General features: G+C 46.5%; 1 protein-coding gene across 1 annotated transcript; it reads right to left on the reverse strand.

The window, feature by feature from the left end:
• Positions 1–730: 730 nt before the first annotated feature.
• On the reverse strand, positions 731–5,226 carry FOXE1 (forkhead box E1). Its single transcript, XM_080987399.1, has one exon. The coding sequence runs from the start codon at positions 4,553–4,555 to the stop codon at positions 3,446–3,448; it is 1,110 nt and encodes a 369-aa protein (XP_080843525.1). The 5' UTR covers positions 4,556–5,226; the 3' UTR covers positions 731–3,445.
• Positions 5,227–18,715: the final 13,489 nt, after the last annotated feature.

The raw sequence follows: 18,715 nt of genomic DNA on the forward strand, positions 1-18,715 counted from the left end.
ACCATGACTGTCACTTTTGTGCATGCAACCCAGAACATGATGCCAGCAAGTTCTGCCACTGACTTCAGTAGAATGTAGACGGCACTGTGTTCAAGCCTGGTTCAAAGATCACCTAGAATTCTTATAAATCATCTTGGAAGAGAACTAGAAAAATAATTTGCTGCACTGTAAATGATTGGATCTCCAGTGATTCAAAGGACTCAGAATTATACAGCTACAAATAAAACATTTTAAATGTGTTGTGAAGTGCAATATACAAATGTGACACTAGATGGTGACAGTTAGCTATGCAAAATTCAATGTATTTTTCAAAACGTTTTTTTAAAAAGCATTTTCACAGTGTTTTTATATGTTTGTAGAGTCCACTGACGAGCTTTCCTTTTTCGAAAACAAAACAAAAAGCTTGATTATGTGCTTTATGGTTAGGGACAAAACATGTAGAGTGGTTTTGCTTGTTTTTTGACAGAGAGCTCAAAAACTTAAGAGGACTTGAAGGGAAGGTTCCACTATTCGGGGCTGGAGTTTATTCTGTTAGAACATCTAATTCTTCCCCCTTTGTTCTGCGGCTATTCTGTATCCCCCCCCCTTACTTCTATGGACCAGCGCTCCTCCTTAGGTCCATGACAAAAAAAGGAGCAAAACAAAAATTCCAAACATTCATTAAACGAAACCCAGACATATCACATAGCCAAGAGCTATGTAAAAATTGTAAGAATATGCAAAATTGCCCAATGCATGTTATTTATTCATATCAAAGAATCTGCTGGCATTTTGGCACAAACGTTTTCAGAATTTTGGTACACTGTAGAAATCTGGAACTGCAACCCATTCTTCACTATACACATGGACAAAAAAATAATCAGTGGTATATAATAACATCAAAAAATAATAATTCCCCATTGAAAGACTAGAACCCTCCATAAGAGCTGGCAGTGGTCACTAGCTTGGACAGCTTTAGAAAAGGATTGTTGATGAAACACATACCCTGAGGACTAGCTTGCAAATAGTTTTTTGCCACCATAATTGAAGTAGTCATGTTGGCTGATCGTATACCCCTGAACACCAGGTGCCAGGAACGAAGGAAAGCCATCACTCTTATCATGCCCTGCTTGCCAAAACCCAGAGGTTTTGAGCTCTTCTCTGTTTTAAGAATGGTTCTTGGTCTGATATGGAAACATGCGTAACCTAAGAAGCTGCCTTATCAGAGAAGAGAGCCATCTAGCTTAGTATTGTCTACATTGGCTATGGCTCTCCAGGGTTTCTTTCTCATACTGGAGATTGAACTTGGAACGTTTTACATGCAAGGTAGATGTTCTCCTACCAAGGCCCTTTCATATTCTGTAAGTATATACTACAGTATAACAACAAACCCAAGCGGCTCTTTCTATATAGAAAGACAGGCAGCTGCTGTTAAGACAATCTGTTCATGCAGAATGGGAGCCCCACTCCAGGGCTTCAGAGAGGTGTACCCAGCCCTGCCTGGGAATAGCAAGGCTCAAACCTGGGACCATCTTTACACAAAGCCATTGAATTATGGTCCTTCCACTGATCCAGCAAGGCAGTTCCTTTGCCCTTAAGGAGAAATACTCCCAAGGAATGTTTGCAGATCATACGCTCTTTGCATCCGAATCATGGCCCAGAATTCACAGGATTCTACTGCTTCAAGCTGCAGGTGTATGTGTGTGTGTGTATTTTAAGTTTCAGTGTTCCCTGTGTAAAGAACTCTCTATGCGTAGAAAAATAAGTTAGTTGAAACTCTTGTCTTTAACATGCATCTCTCTCTCTCTCTCTCTCTCTCTCTCTCTCTCTCTCTCTCTCTCTTGCTCTCTCTCTCTCTCTCTCTCTCTCTCACACACACACACACACACACATACATGAGAGCACTCATATATTTCTGTAGCCAATATATGAAATGGTACAGTGCATGGAACCCTGTTAGTATTATTGACCTGCATGTGTGGATCTGTCCTTGCCTGGTATCTTAAAAGTGCTCAGCTCACTAAATCCATGGCCACACCAGTTCTAATAATAATAATGTTAGCACATGTTTGAGCTAGGATTGTCAGATAATTTACCTCTAGAACTCGACTTTACCTTTAGCATCAATGATGCGGTGGCCGATTCGGGAGTTCCTGCACTGCCCATCCCACTCCTTCAGTGATTTTTAGACTCATCTCTTCCCCAAATGAAGAAACAGGTGAGAGAGTGGCACCCCTTCCACTGCATTTTCAATATTAAAGGTAAAGCCTAGTTCTCCAGGTTGCAAACAGGTTGCAGACTGCAGGGTGTCTTTTCCAATAAACCCTTTGGTTTTTGTATTACAAAGATGTTATAAAAACACGAGTACACTGGACTTGGACTAAGCCTTTGGGAAAGTAACAACCCAAGTTGGAAGGAGAGAAAAACTACCGTAAGTATGTTGGATATGGGGAAAGAGCTGTCTTGTTTTACGGCATTTGTTTCCTGGAATGAAGAATACATGGGAGTGGATTGGAAGCTTTCCTACATCTAATCTTTAAGCAATTAACAAACATGTTCCCATCTAACTATACAGGATGTTAATTACAGATTTCTAAACCCTGAAAAACAGAAGAAATCTGACTCAAGGCTAAAGAGATTCACTGAACAATTAGCACACTGAGGTTTCCCTTGCCTGCCTAACTAAATTTCACCCAACTAAAAGTTATCAGCTGCAATCAGAACAACTGTCTGACAAAATTTGTGGGGAAAGTTATTTATTGCATTCCTAAAACCACAAGAAAACTATATAGAGAACTATACAGAGCATTTGCCTTAAGTACCCAAAAGGAAGTATGATTCATTGACTGTGTATTTATTTGTCCAAATGTGCTTGTGAGTCACTGAAAACCTGGAATTGAGAATATGAAGCACACACCTAGTAGCTTTTCATAATTTCCTAGTAATCCGGCTAAACCGAAAGACTGGAAAGTGAGATTGGCTGAAATTACTGCTGCAGCGTATAATTTTGGAAAGCTAAGGAGCCCACAAAAGCAAACAGGAAGACGAAAGCCCAGAGGTGGGGGAAACCCAAATATTTTACATTTCCTTTGGCTTGAAGAAGTTGTATTTTCACACTTCACAGTCTTGCCTACAAAGGTTTCCCTCTGCCTTCTCAGTACACACAACATAGGCCCCACCAATATCACTAGCTTCCTATCCTATAGTGCATAAGCTTCACAGATCCTAGGTCTTTCTGGCAGCCAAGAACTGCGGACCACGTCTCTCTCCATTGTCCGGATCCTCTGAGGCCCTTTACTCACTGGGTGCTGTCACACTGGGCAGACGCACGCCACAACAGCCCACCCCACAGCTCACGGCAATGAAGCATTAGAGTACGATAATCTAGGCCACCAACAGGCGGGCACAGCCGCAGATCTCACCCGCTGCCCCACTGCCTTTCGCCAAACCAAGTCCCTTCTCGGATTCAGATGGCAGAAACAAACCTCTCCATGTTGCTGGAATAGGCCGCATGGCGCAGGTAGGCCCCCGGACTACCAAGCTGCCCGCCGGCGTTGTAGCCGTGAGCCAAAGAACCATAGGAGCTGGGAGACATCCTGCCATAGAAATCCATAGCGTCGTTCCCCAGGGTGGGCGAGGTGGGCATCCCTAGGCGGGCAGAGGCCCCAAACAGGTGGCCGCCGCCACCACCACCGCTCTGGGAGTAGGTGCCTTGGTTCACCTGCAGCTGCTGGGTGCTGGGGAGCGGGTAGGAGTAAGGCATGGCGTTGTGGGGCCTGTGCAGGCCAGGCCCCGCTGCACAGCCCTGGCTGGGGTAGGCGGGGGTGCCCGCGAAGGAGCAGGCGTTGGCAGGGGAAGGGGTGACGTCGGGGCTGTGCTGCTGGTGGGCCAGCTCCGGGCTGGGCTGCGCCATGAGCGGGCCCAGGCTAAAGAGGGGCGGCTGCGACGGGTAGCAGAGGGCGGCCGGGGCCGCGTAGGGCGCGTTGAGGGCCGGCCCGACGGGCTGGGCCTGCGCCTCGTGCATGTAGGCCGGGTAGGTGGACAAGTCGCTGCGCTTGAAGCGCTTCCTGCGCCGCAAGAAGCTGCCGCTCTCGAACATGTCCCGGGCGTGCGGGTCGAGCGCCCAGTAGCTGCCTTTGCCCGGCCGCCCGGGCTCGCGGGGCACCTTGACGAAGCAGTCGTTGAGCGTCAGGTTGTGGCGGATGCTGTTCTGCCACTTGCGCGGCCCGTCGCGGTAGAAGGGGAAGCGCTCGGTGATGAAGCGGTAGATGCCGCCCAGCGTCAGGCGCCTCTCCGGGGCGTGCGCGATGGCCATGGCGATGAGCGCGATGTAGCTGTACGGGGGCTTGCCGCGCTGCACCGGGCGCTTCCTGCGACGGCCGCCGGGACGCGGGCCTCCTTCCCCTGCCGCCGCCGCCGCCGCCGCCGCTTCTTCTTCCGACGGCTCCGGCTCCAAAGCCTCCCCATGCGCCGACGGCTCCACCTTAACGAGAGCGGCGAGCCTGGACGCCGAGCCGCCTTCGGAGTCGGCCTGGCCCGCGGCGCACGTCGACGGCTGGGGGCTCTCGGCTGTCATCCCAGGCTCTGGCCCTGCCACCGACGGCGGGGCAGCAGGTCCCAAGGAAGCGACGGGCAACCTTGGCGATGCGGACGCGCCAGCCTCGCTGCTCGCGGCTGCCTTCCGATGGAGGGTCTCCAAGGCTCCCTCGGGGGCTGCGGGCAATCAGGGGTCCAGGCGGCTTTGGAGTCCGAAGTGCTCAGGTGCCGACGCCGGGAAACTCGCGGGCAAGGCTGGAGAGCGATCCTTGGAGAGGTGGCTTAGGGTAGGTTGGATCGGCGGCGTCTGGCGCCCTTGGAACGCAGCGGGCCGCTGTTACCGCGGGTGGCGTCGGTGATCAGAGCTTGCCTTGGACGTGCGGTTGGAACCGAGCGGCGCTGCCTTGAAACAACGCGGCGCCGGCAGTCTGGAGACTGGGATCGGGGCCCCACCGCCCAGAGAGCCACCCAAGTTCGGGCAGAGTGGGACTTGGGCGCCGGAGAGGAGACAGCCGCGCAGAAGACTGGGCTGCCCCGGAGCTGGTGCGCGCCTAGTGTCTCCTGAGCAGCCGATGGAGTGCGCTTTCGGGTATCACTTAATGCTCCCTCCCCCGGAGAGGTGCAAGCGTCTTTTCCCTCCCAGGCCCCCCCGAAGCAGAGGGTGACTCCCGGCCGGGATGATGCGCTTTTGTGCCTCCTCCTCCTGCCGCTCGCTGCGCACCTGGGCAGCCGGCACTCCCTTGTAGCTGCTGTGCCTTAAAGGGACGGGCGGAGACGCAGCTTGCCCGAGCAGCCTCTCTTGAGAATGCCGGGGGCGCCGCAGACCGACGGGGCTTTGCCGAGAGGGGTGGCCGAGGGAGGGGCCTGGCCCAGGGCAGGAGCCGGGAGGTGTCATCCGCGGGGAGGTGCGGAGCCAAGCCCGGATGCCAGGTCTTTCCCCGCCTCGGCAGAAGGAACGCAGCCGGGAGGCGCCCAAGGGAGACATGGGAAGGCGGCCCGACGGCGCGCAAGACGAACGGTTTTGCGCATTGCCCGAGGGGCGCGGCGGCCCTATTCTCGTGGCGGGGTCGGTGCCTTGGAATTTGGCCATCTGGGCCTTTGCTCTACAGCAAATCCCGCGGCCGGCAACAAACCCGGGTTCGCCTTCTTTTGCTCATTTAAGGAAAAGGGTAAAAGGCGGATCCAGCTGATTTTAAACGGATCCTCATGAATTCATATGATTTTTTTCATTCAAATTAAATAAAACCACCATGATACTGTAGGATCCACGTTTTTTATAGTCCAGTCTGTAGGCGTGCCTTCCAGGTGTGATTTGACACTGGATTTGTTGGAGTTATTTTTTAAAAAGTGGAGGATCCATGAGGATCCGTGTAGATCCGCCTTTAACCCAGACCCCTCATTTAACAGGAAATCCTAATTCGCCCGCTGCGTTTCACCACGCTTGAGCACTGCTACACTTTTATAAGACTACACGGATGCTAGACGTTTAAAGCAAAAGTCGAGGCACATTCTTTGCCCTCGAAGAATTCTGAGCGCTGTCGTTTGCTACTGGTTCCTGGGGGTTGTAACTCTCTGAGTCCCGGGGGAAACTGCAGCGCCCAGAATTCTTCGAGGGCAAAGAATGTGCGTCGAAGGAATAATGTGTACGCCTACCAGTTATTTCATTCCCTCTAGCGGGTAGGAATCCTGCAACGGCTGTTCGCTGTCTGGAGGGCTCCTGTGCATCAGCACTCTCAGGAAAGTGAGGCAAGCGGGTTGATCCTCACGTGCATTTACTTTGAAGTAAGTCTGCCTTTGTTCAATGGGACTTTCATCTCATTGCAGGGGAGGGGGGTTGACATTTTTGGGCTCCAGGACCACATGCACTTTCGGCCAACCAGCCAGGGCCGCTGGCAGTGGCAGGTGTGCCTCCCCCAGGCTCTCTCATGCAGACAGGCTTTTATACACGCGCCTCTTCTCAAGGGATCCCTGCAGATCAGCTGCGGGGGAGGGGTTATGGGATCTTCTCTGCTGGTCAAATAATTGAACTGATGACCAGCAAAGGGGGCAGGTAGCACCCCCACCACAGTGTTCAATGTGTGAACTTTCATTTTTCTTTCTTGCGACTGCCAAAAACCAGTGGGGTTTTATTGGGGGGCGGGCGGGATTTGATTGAGGTGGCTGGATCAGAGGCCCCGAATTGTGGGGTTAGCATTGCAGTATTTGGCTGCAATCCTTTACCTGGGAGTAAGCCTCATCCTACTCAATGGGAGGTACTTTTGAACAGACATGTATTGTACCGCTCGGCTGTATCCCCATTAATTCACCAGGTCTTTTGACAATGGCAGGGGACTGCTTTGCATATACAGCTGCAATTGCCGAGGACCAAAGAGGTGGGGGAGCGCTCACAATCAACTTGCAATAGCTATTCCTCCTCTTTTTCCCTCCAGGAGAGAAACCATGGTAGAGGGAAGTAAGCAAGTATTTTTCACCTCTGCTCCCCCCCCCCCCACTTTGAGAATGCTGCTTAATAGGAGCAGTCAAATCCCAGTCAGTCAACGGAGGACTCCTAGCCATTTAGGGAAGCTAATGTCTAGTGATTGCTGGGTGAAGATTCATTGAAAGCTCTGGAGACTTTCCTTGAAATGTACCGGTAGATGATTAGTTTGAGTTTAAATAAAAGAGGACTCCAAAAGGGGTGGGTGAATAAAAATAAAAATAAAAATATTTATACCCCACCTTCCCCTGCCAGAGCTAGGCTCAGGGCAGCTAACACCAGTAAAATTACAGTAAAAACATAATAAAACACACCACAATTTAAAATACAGGTTAAAATGCAATTTAAAATGCAGCCTCATTTTAAAAGTAGCCCACAGATTTCACTTTGCAAAATCATCAATGCTGTGGAGAGAGGTTATGGAATATTTTCTCTCACACAGCACTCGAATTGTGTGTGTTGGAGAAGGGTTGTCACCGAGTGAACAGACAAAAAGAAAGTACGAACTGCAGTGCACTTGTGGGCAGAGTTGACTTTTGGTGGTGATGCTTCCTGTTAAGGTGGTTTTAAAAGGGGACGGGAAAATTCACACAGAAGAGACCTGTCAACAGGCTAACAGCCAGGATGGCTACCTTAAACCATTGCTGGTGGGGCAGGGGTGTCAAACGGGGTGGGTTGTGGGGTGTTGACGCCACCTTCATGCTGTTTCTGCTTGTGGGATGCCGAGGTCGCTAGCCAGCCACTGTTAGAAATGAGCTGATCTGACCCAGCAGAGCCCTTGCTCGCTTATGTATTTATTTATTGTGCTAATGTTTATGCTGCTTCCCAGCCGTAGCACCCAAAGCACCTTGCAGAAATAACAGCAATACAATATGCCCATGAAACATCAATCAGCCGCCACCACGGCCACGTACAACCACAGCCATGAAACAACATGCTACATAAACTCGGGCACGAGTGTCTGAAATGAGGTGTTTATGTCTTGGAATGGATCTGTTTCATTCGGTGGCTCTGCTTGCATAAAAGGGCAACAGTTTCTCCGGACTTTTGCATCCACTGAGTATCTAGGATCTAATTTGGCTAGAATCTAGATAAGTGTATCTCCTCTGCAGGTTAGGATGCTGGCGGAGTAAAATATGTTCTCGGTCAAAGTGAACAAGGTGGTCAAGAGAGCTAAAGTAGTGTGCTGCCCAAGGGGAGGAGCCAAGAGCCAGAAATGTCCCTGGCCTACCTTACAAGGTTGTTAAGAAGGATTACTTAGTTAAGGAATGTAAAGTTCATTGAACATTCTAAAAATGCTGTATAAATACCAAGGTGGCATTCCATACTCATTTACAAGGGAGTAAGTCCCATTAATGGGACGTGGGTGGCGCTGTGGGTTAAACCACAGAGCCTAAGACTTGCTGATCAGAAGGTCGGCGGTTCAAATCTCTGTGACAGGGTGAGCTCCCGGTGTTTGGTCCCAGCTTCTGCCAACCTAGCAGTTCAAAAGCACGTCAAGTGCAAGTAGATAAATAGGTACCACTCCAGTGGGAAGGTAATTGGTGTTTCCATGCGCTGCTCTGGTTTGTCAGAAGCAGCTTAGTCATGTTGGCCACATGACCCGGAAGCTGTACGCCAGCTCCCTTGGCCAATAAAGCGAGATGAGCGCCGCAACCCCAGAGTCGGCAATGACTGGACCTAATGTTCAGGGGTCCCTTTACCTTTTTAAGTCCCATTAATCTCAATGGGTCTCGCTTTTGCATAGACTGTGCAGAATTCCACTGTAATATTATCCAAATTCCCCCCCCCCAAAAAAAATCCATTTTGATGAGAAATTGAAATAGTGCTTAATTTTTAGAAAAAGTGTTGTTGGAGTGAAGTTGAACCAATATTCATTTGGAAACTCTGCGGTCTAATCTTGAAGGCTCACACACCCGCCACAGCCATCGAAGAGTATAGGCACTCTTTACTTAGTGAATTCTGCACTTGCTCAGGGAGCCCTTTCGTTCTATTCTTAGCTCACATCTCCAAGTTTGATGAACTCTGCAGCACAGGAAAGGAAACAGTTCCTCATCAAACAGCTATGTTGCATCCTACACATTTTCTGTTTTGTGAAGAGAAGTAACTGTCTGCTTGAATCTCCCATTGAAATTGCTGTGACTTTTATTTTTATTTTAAATATTTATGTTCCGTTTTCTTTGTGCAGTCCAGTGTGAATAATTAGCTGCAATAAAACAACCCCTCACCAAAACCAACACCTCAGAACCACAAACCATCATCCATACTACTGAGCTCCATACACTGGTTTCAGCAGGATCAAACCAACTGACTTTACCCTTGTGTAGATGTAAGTGGGTTGTGATTGCATTGAACAGTTACTGTCACATATGTGGACCATGGAATGATCAATAAGTCAGTGCTAGAGAGAGCTCCCCCTCCCCCCCCGAAAAGGGCTCTCTTGATCTGCGTTTGCTCGAATGGGATGCCTGACTTTGTGTTTGGCTCAATTAAAAGAAGTGAAAATGAGAATCAAGGAACCAGAATTGAATATAAGGTTGGAGACACCCTGAAGCATACAGGTGACTTTTGACAATGCAAGCCTGTATGCATATTTATTCAGAAGCAGGTCACATTGACCTCAGTGCTGCTTAGTCCCTTGAAAGTATGGATAGGATCGGTGCATAAATGGACCTTCCATGTTCAGATAAAGTATACCTCTCTGAATACCATGCAGAAGACAAGCAACAGGGAGTGGCTGCCTCTCTTAAGAACTGCTTGTAAACTTCCCAAGGGCTGCTTGTGTAGCCTGATCCTATCAGTGCTTATTCAAAAGTAATATTTATTTCAATGGGACTTGCTCCTAGTGCATAAGATTGCAGTCATACCCATCTTGCACGTCTTTGCTAGGAAGTAAGTCTCACCTCATTCAACAGGGCCTTAGTTCCAGGGGGATGTGCGCAGGATCTCAGCCTGAGAATGCTGGCCTCGTGCCCCTTTGGTCAGATTTAGAAGGGCAAATCTCACCTATTTCCTAATGGCCAGTAAGAAATTAGGAATAATTATATGAATCCAATGTTATTCCCTTGCGCAAACCTTTATAACTATAACTTAATCAGCTAAGAGGTTGAATTATTATAGAAATGTCAAGTAGAAACTAGAATTTGGATAGATCTGCTACATTTGGGGGAAAATACAAAAGGATATAGGACCGCTGTTGCAGAAGGCAGTTCAAGAGATGACGCCGAAATGGGTGGCTAGAACCATCCAAATCAGAGGCAAGTCTTAACGACTAGATTAAATAGATTTTTCTCTCCCACCCAGACCATTTTACAAACTCTTGCCTTTTAAGCGGTGCTGTACATACATCTCTTTTAAAATGAGTTTAAAAACCAGTTTTGTTTTCAAAGGTAAGTCGCACGAATATACTTGGTTACTTTGTGTTTCAGGAACGTCTCTCTATTCTAAGCAGTTTGCTCTGAACAAACCTAGCGAGGACGCTCTCCTTTAACCCTGCGTTTCCAAGGCCCGGGACGCAGCTCTATTGAGGAAATCCCCTTTAGAGTTGAGGTTATGATTTACCTAGTTTGCATAGGGAGCCCCAAATAAGCTATTTCGAATTTAAGTTCGCAAATATTATTCTGCGGAATATTTTGCAAATACATTATTTTGCAATTTACACCCCCTCCCAACACTGAGGAGAATTAAGTGCAATTCACACTGTATTATTTTTGGAAGCACATCATGCTATTTTGCAGGTTTTTAAATCCCTCCCTGTCTCCAAATGCGCTGAAGATAATGAAATCCTTCCATCGACTTCACTGTAAGAAATACGCTTTCTTTAAAAAAAAAAAAAAATTAAAATTGGGGCGCTAGGAATAAACCGGGGCGGGGAACAACCTTTCGTAGCGATGCACTTCGTGGGGATGGCAGACTGAATATTATAACTAAAATAAAATATCCACGAAATTTTTGTTTTTTCGTGTTGGAGGGGGTTCCTTCTGAGAGCGCAAGTTCTCAGTGTTGTGCATTGCAGTCGCGGGGTGTCGGAAAAAAACGTTTGTGGTCGGGTAATTTTTCCGGAAATACACTCAAGTCACTTTGAGATGAAAAGGAAAGCTTGTAAACGAAATTCGTAGTTTCCCTTCGTTTGCTCCCCAGTTTCCCAGCAAGTGACCGGCATAATGCGCTCCGTTTCTAAGGCGCGCAAAAACAAGCTTTCCCGACGCATTCGGGGCGCTTCTTCGTCTGTTCTCCAGAGCTGACTGAACAGCAAATCTCTCGTCCCGAAAAGCTTCCAAGTCCCCCCCCCCAATAGTTTCGTTAATAAAATAGATCCTTTGCTGCTTTTTCCCTTCAATCACTTTTTGCTTTCGAAATGGCTGCATTTATTGAGGCTTACGGTGCGTAATCGTTCTTTTATCATTGTGATCGCGCGGCACTTCTTATTGCAATGATGAGAAGCCTTTTGCATTTGTACACTCACAAACATCCACCTGCACAGGACTTGCGGCAGCCAGATTTATCAAGTCCTTTAAACCCCCAGAGTTTGGGCCGGGTAGCTCAGAAGACCAAAACTCTTCGCAACGGGAAGGAAGCGCCATTGATTGCAATGGGACTGACTTCGACCAAAAGTAAGGGTACCGTAAGTGGGTTTTAAAAATGTTTTTTCTTTAAAATAAAAATATGGTCACCCTATTTTTAAGTACTTTTATTTGGAAGCAATAACCGTAGGTCTCCCCCGCCCCCATCCCGTTTTCTGTAAAGTTTGGGCGATTGATTCCTGGATTGTACAACATTAAACGACGCAAGGCATTTGTTTGGATCGCTGAAACAGACTCCTCCAAAGGAAATCGATCAATTTCTGATGGGGTTCCTTCTGTGCCAAGTGAGAGCAGATCTCACCCACCTTTACTTGGAAGTAAGTTCCACTTTACTCAAATGGGGTGTGCACAGGAATGCAGCCTTAAAGGGCAATCCTAGCCCCCTACTTAGAAGCAAATCTTACAGAATTCTATTCAGTTGTAAGGTGCCTTATTCTTGTGGTTGGTGCGTAAAAACATTTTGTTATGTCTAGTTCCGCTACTGCTAACGTCGTGTTTTGTGTTACCGGTTTTTATTCCGTTACATGTTCGTTTAAATAATACATTGTTTATGTCGGGGTGGATAGACAAAAGCAGTAAATCCTGGCCGTGTTGTGCTGAATCTAATTTTCAAAGATGTGTGTTTAAGATCAAGGATCAGCAAGCTATAAATCATACTGTGGACATTGTTGACTTCTGGGTTTGTTTGTTTTTTTAAAAAGATCTAGGGATTTTATCCAGCGTTAGGCCTCATCAGAGTAGCTCCACTGACATTAATAGACAGACTAATTTAGGCCTACTCTTTGATAGGTCTACTCTTAGTTGTATATAACTGCAATTTGTTCATTTGCTCACTAGAAAGCCTAGTTAACCTCATAGGCTGTTACTTCTGAGTAAACAGATCGGGCTGGGAAAGATATGATTGTGGAGTTTATTGGCCAGCTTTTTCAACGGTTGTTGCTAGTTCGTTTTTTGTTTTATTGTGTGGTCTGTGTTATTTTGTATTTTCACGTTGTGAACCGCCCTGTGATCTTCGGAGGAAAAGCAGTATACAAATTTAATAAATAATAATATTAATAGTAACAACTCACTGAAACTAATCAACAAGCTCCCCGGGCAAGAACTTTGCAGTCCCATTCATTAGATGGAAGAGAGCGAAAGGCCCTCTTAGGGGTACAGTATTGAGTTCACATCTGTATTTCTGAGTGAGCAATCCTGTGCCTACTTACTCTGGAGTAAGCTGCTTGTGAGACTTGCTTTGGAGTAAACAGGAATCGGATAGGAATGCACGTCTCTCCAGCAGCGTCCTACGGTCCTAAGTCCACTTTTCCATTGATTTCCCGCTGGAACTGAAGCGGAGATCGGATCAAATGGAAAGTTGTTGGTTTTTTGCAAGGCGGGGGGAGGAGGAGGAATTAAGTTTTAGGCGTGCGTGAGCCATATTTATCATTAAGATGGTTGCATTGCGTATGACTTGCGGAGCTGGACACGTTGCTCGTTAAATATAGACAAATATACAGTTATTTAAATCCCTTTTAGCTACGATGAGTGGGCGCTTCGTGTTTGCTTTTTAAAACAGCGGCAACAACAAACATTTATTTCAAAGCGGTGTTTGCAGCCTTGACTCTGAGAAGCAAAATATTCGTATAATCCTGCCCCCCCCTTTTGTTAGTGTTCTCGACAGATTTCAGTCCTGTCAGACCTACTTTGTTTTTCTAAAAACGGGAACCCAAAGATTTACCAACCACAGCCCCGTGCAAAATACAGAATGGTTAGAATTAAAGGGCAAAGGTGCCTCTGAGCACATTCTGAGGTTCAGAATTTGATTTTCAGTACCAGAACGGAACTGAGCCCCAGACCTTGCACTGACAGTCTGTTCTTGCTTGGCTTTCTTCATTTCATCTTCAGGGTACTGTAAGGGGGGGGGGGGAGAAATTATGTAATTATTTCCTGCTTTTGAACAATTGTGGGTGGGTCAGACACCCTTGATGATCTACTGAAAATCAGTTGGAGATCCCTTGCTAGATCCTGTTGTAGTCTCCTAGCCTTACCTGTCCGTTCATCAATAAACATTTGAATTCTAATTTAAGATGCCAAACCAAAAATATCTAATACCCATCAAATAATTAAGACCCTTTAACCTTGATTTGAATCCGAATCAACTTCAAATGCTTAATTTCGGTTGGAATCTTATTTACAGCATGCACGGTTGATGCTGCTATACAGATGGCTGGCTCTGGGACCTAAATTATGCTCTCTAGAACAGGGGTCAGCAACCTTTTTCAGCTGTGGGCCCGTCCACCGTCCCTCAGACTATGCCAGATTATATTTTGAATTAAAAAAAAAAGAACGAATTTCTATGCCCTACAAAGAACCCAGAGATGCATTTTAAATAAAAGCACACATTCTACTTATGTAAAAACACCAGGCAGGCCCCACAAATAACCCAGATATGCATTTTAAATAAAAGCACACATTCTAGTCATGTAAAAACACGCTGATTCCTAGACCGTCCATGGGCCAGATTTAGAAGGTGATTGGGCCGCATCCGGTCCACAGGCCTTAGGTTGCCTACCCCTGCTCTAGAATCTTTCATCTCTAAATGGATTTATCTTTCAAATGTGTTTCTAAAGGAGAAATGTAGTATAAACAGCAACAATTGGGAAACACTAGCCTGTGAGCGCTGCAGTTAGAGAACAGCCTTTACCAAAGGTGTCCTGGGCTTTGAAGACACTCGAACTCAGGATGCAAGGGAGAAATGTGCTAAGAGGAAGGCATGCTTGGCAAATCCACACCGTGATCAACTCCTGCCCAGAAACCGAAGTCCCCACTGTGGAAGGACGTGTGGATCCAGAATTGGCCTCCACAGTCACTTATGAACTCATTGTTAAAACCGTGTTTATGGAAGACAATATTACTCGGCTACGAGTGAGCGCCAAAAAAGAAGAAGACATTTTCATCTCATTTACATCACTCCTCCCTCCAAGAGTATTCAGCCAGTGGGATCAGAGCATTGGGACAGACGCTTTCTGAAATTTCATTAGAAACTGATTTTGAGAGCACAATCCCACCACATGTGCCTGCAGTTGCCCAGACCATTGCACCCTCTCCAACACTCTGGAGACAGTGGGTTGTTAATACAATAAAGTTTGAGAGGTCTCAAATGCAAATTTAAATAAAAATTTCCACGCGCAATACTAGTGACCTGAGACATTGGGGCTTGGAGGTTCAGTGGGGGGGGCACAGAATCACTAGCTAGGTTCAGGATCAGTTATGGGGCATTATAAACATATTGTCTTTTCTCTTGTCAAACTGAATTAGGTGGGTGGGTGGGATTAGAGCTTTGAAAAAGAACTCACCAGTCAAATGCTTTTAGCTATGGCTCATCTGCATCAAGCCTGTTGATTTAACAAAGGTGTCGAACAATAACCAGGTTGATGAAAGAAAGAGAAGGGGGGATTTTATGGGGCAGGGGAAGTGCCACATGTGCTGAACTTGGACTGAAGAAATGCTGAGCACACAAAGCTAGCTATGTAGTTCGGGTCTGATGACAAATAAGGACTTGGAAATCTAACCTGGGTCAACATTTCAGCTCAATTTCCTCACATGCACACTTATGCCAGAATTTGCAGTTGGTAAACAATAGAGAACTTCTGATAGCTCCAAGCCTACATTTGGCCAAGGGCACAGCAGCAGCTAACTGCAAAGTCTCAATGGAGAATGTCCTGGTCAGTCATGCCCCAGATCTGTTCCTGAATGTTTGATGGTAATATTTTCAGTTCCATCAATGAGGTGATTTTCAGTTCTATCGACAAGGTGCTGGGTTGCCTTAAGACACCTTTGTGCAAAAATTTGGCTGAAAGCGACACAAATACTACTGTGAACACCAGGGCACAGGGCAGAATTGTTGTTGTTTAGTCGTTTAGTCGTGTCCGACTCTTCGTGACCCCATGGACCAGAGCACGCCAGGCACTCCTGTCTTCCACTGCCTCCCGCAGTTTGGTCAAACTCATGCTGGTAGCTTCGAGAACACTGTCCAGCCATCTCGTCCTCTGTCGTCCCCTTCTCCTTGTGCCCTCCATCTTTCCCAACATCAGGGTCTTTCCCAGGGAGTCTTCTCTTCTCATGAGGTGGCCAAAGTATTGGAGCCTCAGCTTCACGATCTGTCCTTCCAGTAAGCACTCAGGGCTGATTTTCTTAAGAATGGATAGGTTTGATCTTCTTGCAGTCCATGGGACTCTCAAGAGTCTCCTCCAGCACCATAATTCAAAAGCATCAGTTCTTCGGCGATCAGCCTTATTTATGGTCCAGCTCTCACTTCCATACATCACTACTGGGAAAACCATAGCTTTAACTATACGGCTTTAACTATACGGACCACCTGGAGCAGGAACCGGCAAGCCACTGCAGTATCCCTGCCAAGAAAACTCCATGGACGAAGACAACAGGACAGAATTACTACAATGTTAATCTGATGGGCCTTTACTTGAAGCCTGTGGGTGAGTTAACTGTGAGGAGAAGGCTGGCTGCAGGCCTGGTTCTGCGGCTCCTTCTCACATTCACGGCAAGCTTTTCTTCTGAAAAGCCCTAAGGCCTCCTCTTTATGGCAAAAGAGTCCACTTCCGCTGTCCACATCTGAGAAAAAAGAGAAGCCTAGCTTTTTCATGTTGGCTGCCAATTCACTCCTTTTCATAGCAAATCAGGAACAGATATGCAAATAACTGGGCTTGACTTCTTTGGGGCAGAGGCAAAATATTTTCCTAATCTGAAGCTGAAAGTTGCTCTGCTATGCTTGATTTGCGCTCTTTGCAAGTCTTTAGGAGGCTCCAGAGGTCAGTGCCTGAAACGCAGTTTAACCTGTTGCCTGCTGGCCTGAAAGGAGGATTTCCCCCTCCCGTGTTTTGAACGTGGAATAAAATAATGTGGTCTTTCTCTTTGCAAGCATGTAAAATGTTGGTGAATATTTGCTGAGGTCGGGGGGGGGGGGTCAGTGTTTCTGTTCTAAACCACTGAAATGTTTCCGGTTCACCAAGGATTGCAGTTCTAAACCAAGTGTGAGGAGGCTCTGGCCTTCTGGATATTGCTGAACTACAACTCCCCAAAGCCCCAGCAAGCATGGCCAATGGTTAGGATGATGGGGGTTGTAGTTCAGCAAAATCTGGAGGGCCAAAGGTTCCTCCAAACCCTTTTAAAACCCATTTATTAGGGACTAAGTCCCATTTAACCCAATTGGACTGTTCTGAGTAAAAATGTATAGGACTGTACTGCAGTTGTGTTCTGGGCAGTAAGGAGTATTTTACTCACACTAGTTGGGTGAACAAATGACAAATTCTCTCTCTCACACACACACACCACTCAATCCATGTTTAACACACTCCTAAGTTTGGAGGGGGACGCGGGTGGCGCTGTGGGTTAAACAACAGAGCCTAGGACTTGCCGATCAGAAGGTCGGCGGTTCGAATCCCCGCGACGGGGTGAGCTCCCGTTGCTCGGTCCCTGCTCCTGCCAACCTAGCAGTTCGAAAGCACAAAGTGCTAGTAGAGAAATAGGTACCGCTCTGGCGGGAAGGTAAACGGCGTTTCTGTGCGCTGCTCTGGTTCACCAGAAGCGGCTTAGTCATGCTGGCCACATGACCTGGAAGCTGTACGCCGGCTCCCTCAGCCAATAAAGCAAGATGAGTTCCACAACCCCAGAGTTGGCCATGACTGGACCTAATGGTCAGGGGTCCCTTTACCTTTAAGTTTGGAATAACAATTCTAATTCCATAGGTGAATGTGACAATAATTTAGACTAAGAGCAGGGGAGAGACTTATATTCTATTTTTCGTTGTTTTGCTGCTCTGTAAAAGCACAATATACAGTGATGGCACCAAATACAGAATTCTTGTTGTTTTCATAGTTGCCTTTGTTAGTAGTGGCATATGTATTATCCCATAATAAATGTATGTTGTTTAGAGTAACTCTTCAGGAATATTATACGAAACACACTTCAAGAGAGGATGTTGGTGAAGGACCAGTCCATGTCTAAATTGCAAGGGAAGTCTTTCCATGAGAGCTTCTTTAACTGATATCTATTCCTTGAGCTTTCTAGGCTGTATCCATGTGTTAAGACAGACCATCAGAAACCTAACAATTTGGAGTTAAATATCCGAGTTCAGCCGCAGGAGAAATGTTGTAACGTCAAGTAAGTTTGTGTGCTTTTTGCTGTTGGACAAGGAAAATTTACGTTACCTTGCATGTTTCTCTATTTGTGTTGGCTGCCAATAAATTGAGAGTCAAATTTGTGGTTCAACTCTGAACGTCTTTGTTGTTGTTATGGCTTATACCTAAACAAATAAATATCTTGCTACTACTGCTGACTCCTGTGGGGCATATGCTATTCTGCAAAGCACATGCCATGCAGGGTTAAGCTACCAATTTGCAACTTTAGTTGCGTTAATTTACCGTATTTTTCGCTCTATAAGATGCACCAGACCACAAGACGCACCTAGTTTTTGGAGGAGGAAAACAAGAAAAAAAATATTCTGAATCTCAGAAGCCAGAACAGCAAGAGGGATCACTGCTCAGTAAAATCCCTCTTGCTGTTCTGGCTTCTGTGATAGCTGCGCAGCCTGCATTCGTTCCATAAGACACACACACATTTCCCCTTACTTTTTAGGAGGGAAAAAGTGAGTCTTATAAGAGCAAAAAATACAGTATATCTTTCACTTCCCCCATGACTTTATACCTGGATTTTAGCTTCATCACAAACTTGGAAGGTAGGTTAGGGTGATAAATGGTTTCATAATTGTCACATAATGAATTCTGCAGGCAGTCGGGGCATTAAACCAGGGTTTCCTCATGCCCAGCCTAGCATTTTGGCTGTTATACCACACTGATTTCATTTCATCTTTGCTTTTCCCCATTCCCAAGGTATGTTCCATTTAATACACATTTGTTTACGTGGTTAACATATGATTTCCAACTGTGCGATTTCCTATCCTGCTAAAGCAATAATAATAGGAAAATGATTTAAGAACGTACGCAAAATAAACCCCAGCTGCTGAGATCTGGTTTCTTTTCAACCGGTTTCGGACCTTTTGTTTATCTAGCATGTCTTTTTCCATGCAAATTTTTGCCAGAGAACATCTTCACCATCGGCAAATGTTTATTTTTTAGAGGGG

The sequence above is a fragment of the Podarcis pityusensis genome (genome assembly GCF_964106645.2).
Source record: "Podarcis pityusensis genome assembly, chromosome: 17".
Lineage (NCBI taxonomy): Eukaryota > Metazoa > Chordata > Lepidosauria > Squamata > Lacertidae > Podarcis > Podarcis pityusensis.

Excerpts from the sequence above, each read along its gene's own strand:
- FOXE1 (XM_080987399.1), bottom strand. The coding sequence starts at position 4,555 with ATGACAGCCGAGAGCCCCCAGCCGTCGACGTGCGCCGCGGGCCAGGCC.